Raw genomic sequence first — 13243 nt, 5'->3', positions numbered from 1 at the left:
TGTCGAGGACTTGATCAATCCGTATACAATTCCCTTTGTCAATCGGTACGTTACTTGCCCGAGACTCGATCGTCGGTATCCCAATACCTTGTTCAGTCTCGTTACCGGCAAGTCACTTTACTCGTACCATAATGCATGATCCCGTGAATAACCACTTGATCACATTGAGCTCATTATGATGATGCATTACCGAGTGGGCCCAGAGATACCTCTCCGTCATACGGAGTGACAAATCCCAGTCTCGATTCGTGCCAACCCAACAGACACTTTCGGAGACACCTGTAATGTACCTTTATAGTCACCCAGTTACGTTGTGACGTTTGGCACACCCAAGGCACTCCTATGGTATTCGGGAGTTGCACAATCTCATGGTCTAAGGAAATGATACTTGACATTCAGAAAAGCTACAGCAAACGAACTACACGATCTTTGTGCTATGCTTAGGTTTGGGTCTTGTCCATCACATCATTCTCCTAATGATGTGATCCCGTTATCAATGACATCCCCATGTCCATAGCCAGGAAACCATGACTATCTGTTGGTCAACGAGCTAGTCAACTAGAGGCTCACCAGGGACACAATGTGGTCTATGTATTCACACATGTATTACGATTTTCGGATAATACAATTATAGCATGAATAATAGACAATTATCATGAATAAGGAAATATAATAATCATTTTATTATTGCCTCTAGGGCATATTTCCAACACGGTCTCCTCGTTACCGGTTTTGTTCTTCTTTCTCGTTGACATGTTCCGGCATCCCTGTGACATAGTCACCTGTGTTTGGCCAGACGATGATGGATGTCGCCACACCAAGAGGGCCATAAGAATATCTCTCCATCGTCGGAGGAGCAAATTCCATTCTCGAGCTATCTAGTCCCTTGTCAAACTTTCCGATAAACATGTAAGTTATCGTTATGATCACCGCATTATAGATGACGTCTGAGCAACCCCAAAGCTCATTATACAGTAAGAAGTAACTACGATACTTTCATGGTCTAAGGAATTAAATCACACGTTAACAGTTTGTGTTATAACAGTAGACTTATGACGATATTATCTCAAAGTATAACAAAAAAGTTTAAGTTGATTCAATATGATCGCTCTTCTAACGTCGTACTCTTAATGTTGTTTTAGGACCATCATTACACTTAACAATATTCTAAGATCCGAAAAACGTGATCACCAACAACACTTAAGATAGTCTTAGGGGCGAGACTAGAAACCTTACTTTACCGTTTATTATTCCACACATGCATATGTGTTTTTCACTGAATGGCATATTCCAGGATCATGGTAGTTATATGTAGCATAGAATAAAAACTCTTAATTATGAACATAAAAATATAACAATATAATATTACTGACTTTAGGGCATATTTCTCATACGAGGTGAAGGCCGATGCAGAGTAGCCGGAGGAGCCGGAGCTGCGGCTACCGCCCATGTACCCGGAACCGGCACAGAGATAACGGACATCTTCGACAAGGATTATGGTAGTATAGGTTGATCTACATATGATTTTCTTGTTTGCACGCTTTGTATAGATTTAAGATTTCAAATATGAAGTATCCGACACATAAATAAATTTAACGTGTGACGGAAAAGCTTTTAAGGATCAGGTTTACAAGTGACCAAGTCCGGCCGTAAATGCTCTAATTATTGGGGAAAAGTTGGGATCCACGGTAGCCCGGACCGACACTTCTTGCTCTCCCACTAAACCCGGGTGGCTGCTCCAGCTCCACATGGGCAATCATGAAATGGAATATAGTGGCGGCACCATACAAATCCTGTTTCAGAATCCAACATTTAACTGCACGGAACAGAATCTCTATCGAAGTCACTGGCAGTTTTATATTATTTCGAGATTCTTCTGCAGGAACCATGTCATTTTCTTGCGGTGCTTCAAAAGGAGCTATGTGGCCATCTCATGCAAGAAGATCAACTAAATGGTATGGGAAAGTATCTAGTGCTCCCAGGTTTAGGGTGCTCCCGGTGTTCCGATGCGAGAAATATTTTTTAAAATGCTCAAAAAATTCTGAAAAAAAATGCAGCATCGACAGAACGTCGATGTATCTCGAGCGATGTTTCGAATTTTGATTTGAAATTTTGTGACAAGAGACATCGATGTTCCGTCGATTTGCTGCATTTTTTTCAGAATTTTTTGAACATCTTAAAAATGTTTTTCGGATATTTGAAGCACCGGGAGCACCTCAAACCTGGGAGCACTATATACTTTCCCGGTACGGTACTCCCTCCATTCCAAATAAGTGTTCTGGTTTTAGTTCAACATTTCTTTTAAAGGAAGGATAAACACCCCGGTCTCTGCATCTTCTGATGCAGAATCATATTTTATTGAAGTTGATTGATGCAATGTTATTAAGGTTGATGCAAGGCATCGAGGTCAAAATGTTAAGAACCATAGTGGGTTTTGATCAGTAAGTCAGATGCTCCACATTATCACAATAATATGCATCATATCCAACCACTTTACGCAATACATTTTGTTACTTATACCACCTGATGAATGAAGAAATGATGCTTTAATAGCCTCCTATCTCATCTCTCTTTAATCGACTGCCATGAATCCCAACAAAATGGATGGAGATATACATATATGCTGCTATATGGAGCTATACCTTATCTCTTCCAATATGGTGTGCTATTTTCATACTCTAGAGGCACAACTGGCCAAGCGACTAGGTAGGTAGATGATCAGGAAGATTGTATGATAGGTTGATCCGCGAATTCGCCATGCAACCAACCTTTGGCAATGTGCTCATATGCGGCTTCAGTCAAGTGAATGCCGTCCCAGCTCCAATGTGTCTTTGGATCAGGACACAGCGTAGCACCAGGCTCGCCGCACTTGGCTGTCAGATTGAAGTTGTAAGGGCCCTTCCCGGGAGCGCCGCAGCATGCTCTAGGCGGCTGCTTGTGAAATCCTGCATCAAGAGCTGAAATGTTAGGTCCCTGCTTGGCAGAAAATCTCCTTGGTTGCTTTCTGCGAACAGATGTATATCATGTTTATACAAACGATAGACACATCTTTGCCCCTTATCATGTACTCCCTCGGTTCATAAACATAAGATGTTTTGGGTATTTCAACATGGACTACATACACTGAAATGAGCGAACAAACACACTAAAATGTGTCTATATACATCCGATTCAGAAAAAAGTTAGAACATCTTATGCTTGTGATACGAGGCGGTAGTCAAGACTCAAGACAAACATGCCGGAATAATTAAATGACTACCATTCTGCTAATGTGCCAGTGAAACAGAGATGATGGGTCATGGCTCTCGTGTGTCCTTAAAGCGATCAGTAAATGGAAATTTCTTCCTCTGACACAAATGTGTCACCTGTATGAGCCTTTGTTTCTTATTTGTTCAGAATGATGTCTAAAGTACAGTACATGTTCATTTTTCTACAACGGGAATAAACAATAAGTATGAACAGAAATAATAAACATAAATATATATATGGGCATAAGATCGGTTCAGCTAACTGGGCAAATTTCTGGTGTTTGTATTTCACTGTCTAGTGGTAAGGACTTGAATATAAGTTTGTTATTCGGAAATCTTACCATTGCAACACTTACTACCAGGTAGGAAGATGATGCTCTACATGATTCTCATAATAAAATGCCCAATTTAGCAATATCCTAATGCAGAAGTAATTTCTGCTTGAGAACTCGCAATTTTTTGTTTCAATATGGCATGATACACTAATACACACATTGCTTTGATGTACTAATACACACATTGCTTTGATGTTCTATAGATATGCCTTTACAGCTCCTTAAGATTTCTTTTCGATACGAGATAAGGATTTTCTCTTGCAGGCAGATCTAAACTTCACAGTTAGCCGTCGAGATGATTGTACTTATGCTGTGGACAATTTTATATGGGCTGAACACGAATACAAGATATAAATTCTTATATAGTTTTGATAACTTAAAGGGCAGGGGCAAGTTTTTAGCTGCCAATGTTGTATGGCGACAAGAATCCACAAAACAAGGATTTACTGCAACAGTTGTGCCACAGCCTATGAAAACATGCACAACTAAGGCATGAGAGCTAATAGGTCCATTTCCCAATATCAGAAGAAAAAAAACAATGTGAAATCTCCATAGAAGTATACTCCGTACTTTTTGGTTAATGGAAGATTACTCCTGGTATCTGCATCACTGACAAAATTTGTAGTATTCTGGATGTAGATACTAGATACTCCATATGCTAGAGTATGACATTCCATATGATTATAACAAAATTTGTATACTTATGGTATGTCACATCTTAAACACACAGAAGATAAATGGCACTCTGTAAGACACTGAAAAACCCTACACCTAGATCTGAATTTTTTATCAGTAACGTTTATTGCATCTCACAAGTACATAGTTTGACAGCTGACTAGGAAACTAAGTCAAATTAGGTATGTTAAGAAATGTTAAATTTCTATCTCAAATTTAGAACTAAGAGAGCAAATATTTAGTAATATAATATCAGACTCCACAAGTTTTCCAGTGCTAAACCAATCACATTAACATATTTAATTATTTATAGGTGACAACCTAGTTACAGCACAAGATAAAGAACTTGGAAACTCACCAAACTTTTCAGGCTGAAGCAAGAACTGGATAACTGGTGTAAAGTAATCCCCATATATGATCCTGACGCCAGGGTGCTTGGCACGAAGCTTCTCCAGCGCACGCTTGAGCATCGCATTGTGCACCCATGAAAATGTGTTGAATCGCTTGAGGCAGCCGGTACGCGGACCGTACCCCTCTTTAGGATCAACATACATGCTCAGGTACACTGGAAAGCACCCAGACGGCATCACTCCAGGCACAATTAAATCCTTTGCCCCCTCGGCAATCAATTGCTGCAGCACGCACAAGGAATTAGAACAAAGCTACTGCACACAGCATGCTGGAACACTGCAAGGACGCAAATGCTCACCTCGACACCATCTGAGATGCCCTGAACGACATGGGGTATCAGGTTGTAGGCCTCGCTGAGATCCTTCCCGGCAAAGAGCGGCGCGTTGTAGTCATTTCCGGCCAATTCACCCACGACGAACAGGGACTTGGCAAAGAAATCCTTGCACTCTTCAGATACAAGAAAACAGGAACACCCAATTCAGATAAAATGCAGACATCAACGTCAATGAAATGGAGATATAATATGAATGTGAATAAAGAATAATTTATTTTGTTTCTTGTACTATAGAGTACTACCTTGGGTGGAGTTACAAAAGGAGGGCTTGAGGTCGCGTAGCCACTGGATTTGGGTGAAGAGTGACCCGGAGTTCCAGACGCTCTTCCCGAGCCCCCGCTTCTCGAAGAACTCCGTGTCGAGCGCCGTGGCGCCGGTGATGGCGAAGTTGGCGCCCTGCGCGAAGCTGGCGTTCTTGGCCTTGGACGGGGGCAGCAGCGGCAGCCCGAACTCTTGCGCTGCGGGCACCAGGGAAGCCAAATCAGTCGAATCTCGAACCGAGGACGCGACCAAGACATGACTCAAAAGGACCAATCTGCGAATTACCGATGAAATCGATGACGAGGCGGCCGTCGGAGCAGCGGCCGGTGGGGTACCCGAAGTAGGACTGGCCGTAGGGCGGCCGCGCCGTGGCGAGGTAGTCCGGGATGCCCTCGGTCACCAGGTTGCCGGCGTCCACCAGGGAGTCCCCAAAATTGAACACCGCGTTGTACTTCCCGGCCTCCGCCGCCACGAGAAGCTGCAGCACCGCCGCAAGAACCGCCCTCCAGCCCACTCCTCCCCGCCTCGCCGTCGCCATTGCCCGCCTATCCCCCGTGGTCCGGCCAGGAAACCGTGGGCGAGGAGAACAAAAAAGAGTAGGGGAGAAAGAAGACGAAGAAGGAGGAGAAGCCTCGGCTGGCCGCGGTTACTAGTAGCTTCCCGGTGGGGAAACGCGCCGCTTGTCTGCTTCTTCCCGTGTGGGGGAGCGAAGGTGGAGTCCCGCGTCGGGAGTTTCGTCTCTTGTGGCGGTGCGCCGGTGGAACCAGATCCTGGCTACAGCTCCCGTTTTATTCCGCTCCCAGCCGCGGCGCCGTGACGTGATGGGCCGGCGCCTGGTCCGGGGACGGATGGCCGTCCCCTTTGCTGGGGTGGCGAGCTTGATTTGGCTTGGGGTGGCGCATTGACTGATGGCCACCGTAGTGGCGGTATTGAATGCGTGCCTTCGTGGGACACCGGGACGGCACGCGGAGGGCCGTGGGGAGGAGTGGCACCACCGCACCAGCGGTGGTAAGTGGCCGCTGAATCGTGGCTAGGCACCCTGGCAACGTGTTCGGGTTGCCGGCACAAATCAACCTGGGCGATGCTTCGTCCTACGATGCCAGTTTTAGCCAGCTTTTTAGAACTTCTTCTTTGGCTGAATGAGGCGGTTAACGGTTTCTTTGGTGGTCGTTTACTATCCCAGGGCTCACGTGCTTCACTCTCGGTGTCTTTCCACCTACAAAGCGACAGAGCTAGAGGCCAACACACACACACAGAAAATATATTCGTGTGAATAGGTTGACCAAAACAGGAAAACGCAAAGGAACAAACGCAAGGCGTGCAGCACGTAGCAAGACATGCACAGCACATCTTTGGGATAAGCTGCAACGCTTTTTGGACAATCGCGTTGAACCTGCACACCACGCCTTGGAGATGAGCCACGCTGTTTTTGGGCAATTGCATTGAACAGAAACCCCGAAAGCCATTACCAATCCTATATTCAGACGTGACAGGAATGGCCACGCACAAACGAAAAGAGGATCAAACATCAAGAAAGGCGAGCCATATCGCACGACACACGGAGAATGAACAAATCGTCGCGAGCACACACAAAGACATAACTGAAGGCAAATTTTAACATGCTCCCTCTTATCTTTTTTTTATATAAGCTAAGAAGGTAAGAGTTAATCAAACCGCTAATCGGTGAAATCAACGGCTCATATTTATTATATACTTTTACCTTTCATGCGAAAAAAGGGGTAAAAAGGAGAATGTTAAAACTGCTCCTGGCTGAAAGGTAGCAACAAGAAGTGAGATAATAGAGAGTGAACAAAGATACCACCATGGGGCCAAGCACTGAGAGAGAAAGTTGCCACATTTTTTTTGAAGGAAAAGTTGCCACATTTCTACGTGCATGGACTAGGACATGACCATGAGTACAATGACAACTATCCATCGATGTGACTCTACCACACAAGCAAAACATTTGCACAAAACAACATATCCTAGAGGGGATTCGAAAATCCTAGAGAACACAAGATGACCTGATAATGCCCTCTATAGAATATGCTCATACCAACAACTCGGAACCACGCTGGCCTAATCAACTCAAACGATGTCCATCAAGCCACAAATAAAATAGTGGATAGCGAGAGCTGGGCAGTACCCTAGTGGAAATGTTGCAATGGCGCATCCTCGCAGACCAGGGGTCGTCTCCCGTCGGGAGTGAATTTCCGCAATCTCACCCGGGCCGGGTGGACTCTATATATATAGAAAGAATTTCCTGCCCCTCGGTCCAATGGATAATTTCCCCAATCTAAATAGGAAACAACTGCGATGGAAGGAAGAACAAAGAAGAAGAAACACACCAAGTTAAAGAACCGACGAGAAGAATGCAGCGTGGAGCACAATAAAACCTATGTAATGTGGCGACACCCTTTAAGCCCCCAAATCGACGTGCAAGCCTCCAGGTGCTACCACAGAGCATCAAGAAGCATAGTCAGCTCCCTATGTGCAACTCCCACCATGGCAATTCTGTTGGATTTTACTAGTAGGCCTTTGGCCTAAATTCCATCTAAAATATGAAATTCTCATGGTCCATTCATACATAGCTGTGTGTAGTGTAAGTGAGACTAGCGTTTAGTCCCATACTGCTAGGTGAGAGTGAGTTGCACCACTTTATAAGGTGAACTCTTTTAGCACTTGTATGAGCATGAGAAGAGGAGACCTACACGCGTGCTCCTCCTCCTCGCTCGCCTCGCCACGCCATGCCTTGCCTTGCCTCGTCACGACGCGTTGCGTCGGGTTTCAGGAATGAGCCGAGCCGATGACAAAGCTACGAATGTTGTCTATATTTTTTCTACTCGGAAAAATTAATGTGTCATTAATTATTAATTAACGGACGCGCTAATTACTCAGCCATTTTCGATTCTTTCGAATCGTGGGGTTGTCACTGACTTGGAAGTAGGGTTTACTCCCCTGACCTATCTGACCCGCACTACATAGATAGGCAAACGTCTACCCTAGCCGTCGCCACAACATATGTTTCACACCGTTCCAGAAAATTGCGCTGCCATGCAAGTCTTCTCCATCCCTTCTTCTGGCATGCACCGCGAAAAGGGACAGCAAGCCTCCGAAACCCCTCCCTCGTGATCCTGTACGGGAGGGGAGATCATGTTTTTGGGGAGCACACTCGCGTGACTGCTGACAGCGACGACTTCACCAGCGACAACTTCTTCCCCGACCTCAGCAACCTCTTCATCAACAACATGGGCGACAACATCAACGCCGATGGTCCTGCTCCCGCTGCACCGGATGTGATTATGTCCTCCTTATTTGAGATCATACTGGAATTACTATTTATAGTCTGTGCCTTAGATTTGATCTGTTCATCTACTTTGCTAGTCTGCATGATTAGTTCATTCCTTGCTATTATCGTCATGATTTATTTACTGTTTATCCAGATTAAGTCTCTTAGCAATTTGCTCATATATTCAAAAAATCCTCTCTCTCTCCCTTCCTCCTTCCCACTCCTTTTTTGAGGGGTAAAAGCATGTTTTATTCATCATAAACCACGAGAGTGGGATGGAGTTTACATTTTGCGGCTGGCCAAACCACACATGACGCCCATGAGCTAAAGAGAGAGAAAATTTTGCTAATCTATGTGCCTCAAAATTCGAGTCACGACCTTAAAAAAGAGAGCAAGTAAACGGTGTAGTCTGGGTTTTGATCTCCTTGATGATAGCTCCTCCTTTGCCTTGGTTGTTCTGCAAAATATCATCTACAACCTGTTTAGAGTCACACGCTACCACAAACTGGTTTACGTGTAGATCTTCTGCTAGGCAGAGAGCCTCCCTACACGCTGTAGTTTCCATGAGTGATGGATCATCCATTCCATCAATAACCAAAGATGAGCTACCCATGAAATTTCCTCGGTGGTCCCTGCATATTGCTGCAGCTGATCCTTTCCTTCCAAACCTGATTCCTGCATCAACATGAATCTTGCAGAAGTTAGTGAAGCAAATATGCCCTAGAGGCAATAATAAAGTTATTATTTATTTCCTTATATCATGATAAATGTTTATTTTCATGCTAGAATTGTATTAACCGGAAACATGATGCATGTGTGAATACATAGACAAACAGAGTGTCACTAGTATGCCTATACTTGACTAGCTCGTTGATCAAAGATGGTTATGTTTCCTAGCCATAGACATGAGTTGTCATTTGATTAACGGGATCACATCATTAGGAGAATGATGTGATTGACTTGACCCATTCTGTTAGCTTAGCACTTGATCGTTTAGTATATTGCTATTGCTTTCTTCATGACTTATACACGTTCCTATGACTATGAGATTATGCAACTCCCGTTTACCGGAGGAACACTTTGTGTGCTACCAAACGTCACAACGTAACTGGGTGATTATAAAGGTGTTCTATAGGTGCCTCCGAAGGTACTTGTTGAGTTGGCGTATTTCGAGATTAGGATTTGTCACTCCGATTGTCGGAGAGGTATCTCTGGGCCCACTCGGTAATGCACATCACTATAAGCCTTGCAAGCATTGTAACTAATGAGTTAGTTGCAGGATGATGTATTATGGAACGAGTAAAGAGACTTGCTGGTAACGAGATTGAACTAGGTATTGAGATACCGGCAATCGAATCTCGGGCAAGTAACATACTGATGACAAAGGGAACAATGTATGTTGTTATGCGGTTTGACCGATAAAGATCTTCGTAGAATATGTGGGAGCCAATATGAACATCCAGGTTCCGCTATTGGTTATTGACCGGAGACGTGTCTTGGTCATGTCTACATAGTTCTCGAACCCGTAGGGTCCGCATGCTTAAAGTTCGATGACGATATGTATTATGAGTTTTTGTGTATTGATGTACCCAAGGTAGTTCGGAGTCCCGGATATGATCACTGACATGATGAGGAGTCTCGAAATGGTCGAGACGTAAAGATCGATATATTGGACGACTATGTTCGGACATCGAAAAGGTTCTGGAAGGTTTCGGACATATACCGGAGTACCGGGGGGTTACCGGAACCCCCCCCCCCCCGGGCTTAATGGGCCTACATGGGCCTTAGTAGAAATATAGGGAAGCAAGGGAAGTGTGGGGCGCGCTCCCCCAAGGCCCAAACCGAATTTGTTTAGGGCAAAGGGGGCCGGCCCCCTCTTTCCTTCTCCTCCTCTACCTTTCCTTCCCCCTCTCCTACTCCTACTAGGAAAAGGAGGAGTCCTATTACTAGTGGGAGTAGGACTCCCCCTTGGCGCGCCTCTCCCTGGCCAACCGCCTCCTCCCCCTTTCTCCTTTATATATGGGGCCAGGGGCACCCCATAGACACAACAATTGATCATTGATCTCTTAGTCGTGTGCGGTGCCCTCCTCCACCATAATCCACCTCGATCATATCGTAGCGGTGCTTAGGCGAAGCCCTGCTTCGGTAGCATCATCATCACCATCACCAGGCCGTCATGCTGACGAAAATCTCCTATAAATCTTTGCTAGATCGGAGCTCGTGGGACGTCATCGAGTTGAATGTGTGCAGAACTCGGAGGTGTCGTGCATTCGGTACTTGGATCAGTCGGATCGTGAAGACGTACGACTACATCAACCGCGTTGTGCTAACGCTTCCTCTTTCGGTCTACGAGGGTACGTGGACACACTCTCCCCTCTCGTTGCTATGCATCACCATGATCCTGTGTGTGCGTAGGAATTTTTTTGAAATTACTACGTTCCCCAACAGTGACATCCGAGCCAGGTTATTGCGTAGATGTTATATGCACGAGTAGAACACAAGCGAGTTGTGGGCAATACAAGTCATACTGCTTACCAACATGTCATACTTTGGTTTGGCGGTATTGTTGGATGAAGCGGCCCGGACCGACATTACGCGTACGCTTACGCGAGACTGGTTCTACCGACGTGCTTTGCACACAGGTGGCTGGCGGGTGTCAGTTTATCCAACTTTAGTTGAACCGAGTGTGGCTACGCCGGTCCTTGCGAAGGTTAAAACAACACTAACTTGACGAACTATCGTTGTGGTTTTGATGCGTAGGTAAGAACGGTTCTTGCTCAGCCCGTAGCAGCCACGTAAAACTTGCAACAACGAAGTAGAGGACGTCTAACTTGTTTTTGTAGGGCATGTTGTGATGTGATATGGTCAAGACATGATGCTATATTTATTGTATGAGATGATCATGTTTTGTAACGGAGTTATCGGCAACTGGCAGGAGCCATATGGTTGTCGCTTTATTGTATGCAATGCAATCGCCCTGTAATTGCTTTACTTTATCACTAAGCGGTAGCGATAGTCATAGAAGCAATAACTGATGAGACGACAACGATGCTACGATGGAGATCAAGGTGTCGCGCCGGTGACGATGGTGATCATGACGGTGCTTCGGATAAGGAGATCACAAGCACAAGATGATGATGGCCATATCATATCACTTATATCGATTGCATGTGATGATTATCCTTTATGCATCTTATTCTGCTTTGTTTGACGGTAGCATTATAAGATGATCTCTCACTAAATTTCAAGGTAAAAGTGTTCTCCCTGAGTATGCACTGTTGCCAAAGTTCGTCGTGCCGAGATACCACATGATGATCGGGTGTGATAAGCTCAACGTTCATCTACAACGGGTGTAAGACAGTTTTACACACGCAGAATACTCAGGTTAAACTTGACGAGCCTAGCATATGCAGATATGGCCTCGGAACACTGAGACTGAAAGGTCGAGCGTGAATCATATAGTAGATATGATCAACATAGTGATGTTCACCATTGAAAACTACTCCATTTCACGTGATGATCGGTTATGGTTTAGTTGATATGGATCACGTGATCACTTAGATGATTAGAGGGATGTCTATCTAAGTGGGAGTTCTTAAGTAATATGATTAATTGAACTTAAATTTATCATGAACTTAGTACCTAATAGTATTTTGCTTGTCTATGTTATTGTAGATAGATGGCGCATGCTGTTGTTCCGTTGAATTTTAATGCGTTCCTTGAGAAAGCAAAGTTGAAAGATGATGGTAGCAATTACACGGACTGGGTCCATAACTTGAGGATTATCCTCATTGCTACACAGAAGAATTACGTCCTAGAAGCACCGCTGGGTGCCAGGCCTACTGCAGATGCTGCTGATGATGTTAAGAACGTCTGGCAGAGTGAAGCTGATGACTACTCGATAGTTCAGTGTGCCATGCTTTACGGCTTAGAGCCGGGACTTCAACGATGTTTTGAACGTCATGGAGCATATGAAATGTTCCAGGAGTTGAAGTTAATATTTCAAGCAAATGCCCGGATTGAGAGATATGAAGTCTCCAATAAGTTCTATAGCTGCAAGATGGAGGAGAATAGTTCTGTCAGTAAACATATACTCAAAATGTCTGGGTATCATAATCACTTGACTCAACTGGGAGTTAATCTTCCTATTGGTACTGTCATTGACAGAGTTCTTCAATCACTGCCACCAAGCTACAAAAGCTTCGTGATGAACTATAATATGCAAGGGGTGAATAAGACAATTCCCGAGCTATTCGCAATGCTAAAGGCAGCAGAGGTAGAAATCAAAAAGGAGCATCAAGTGTTGATGGTTAACAAAACCACCAGTTTCTAGAAAAAGGGTAAAGGGAAGAAGAAGGGGAACTTCAAGAAGAACGGCAAGCAAGTTGCTTCTCAGGAGAAGAAACCCAAGTCTAGACCTAAGCCTGAGACTGAGTGCTTCTACTACAAACAGACTGGTCACTGGAAGCGGAACTGCCCCAAGTATTTGGCGGATAAGAAGGATGGCAAGGTGAACAAAGGTATATGTGATATACATGTTATTGATGTGTACCTTACCGGAGCTCGCAGTAGCACCTGGGTATTTGATACTGGTTCTGTTGCTAATATTTGCAACTCAAAACATGGACTACAGATTAATCGAAGACTGGCTAAGGACGAGGTGACGATGCGCGTGGGAAATGGTTCCAAA

General features: G+C 44.6%; 1 protein-coding gene across 1 annotated transcript; it reads right to left on the bottom strand.

Annotated features, from left to right (window-relative positions):
* Positions 1-2454: 2454 nt before the first annotated feature.
* Positions 2455-6173, bottom strand: LOC125522167 (GDSL esterase/lipase At5g45910). The gene is made up of 5 exons (XM_048687246.2): positions 5550-6173; positions 5246-5461; positions 4968-5116; positions 4617-4890; positions 2455-2945 (listed from the first exon to the last, which is right to left on the bottom strand). Exons 1-5 carry the CDS (start codon positions 5800-5802, stop codon positions 2719-2721), a joined length of 1119 nt encoding a protein of 372 aa, XP_048543203.2. The 5' UTR covers positions 5803-6173; the 3' UTR covers positions 2455-2718.
* Between the last annotated feature and the right edge of the window lie 7070 nt (positions 6174-13243).

The sequence above is a fragment of the Triticum urartu genome, chromosome 7A (assembly GCF_056163025.1).
Source record: "Triticum urartu cultivar PI428250 chromosome 7A, HENAU_Tu73, whole genome shotgun sequence".
NCBI classification, from domain to species: domain Eukaryota; kingdom Viridiplantae; phylum Streptophyta; class Magnoliopsida; order Poales; family Poaceae; genus Triticum; species Triticum urartu.
This window is presented reverse-complemented; position numbering and strand designations above follow the sequence as displayed.

Coding starts and splice junctions, on each gene's coding strand:
- LOC125522167 (XM_048687246.2), bottom strand. CDS start 5,802: ATGGCGACGGCGAGGCGGGGAGGAGTGGGCTGGAGGGCGGTTCTTGCG. Junction 4,891..4,967: donor GCATCTCAGATGGTGTCGAG/GTGAGCATTTGC, acceptor TGCGTGCTGCAG/CAATTGATTGCCGAGGGGGC. Junction 2,946..4,616: donor GCTTCAGCCTGAAAAGTTTG/GTGAGTTTCCAA, acceptor CTCTTGATGCAG/GATTTCACAAGCAGCCGCCT.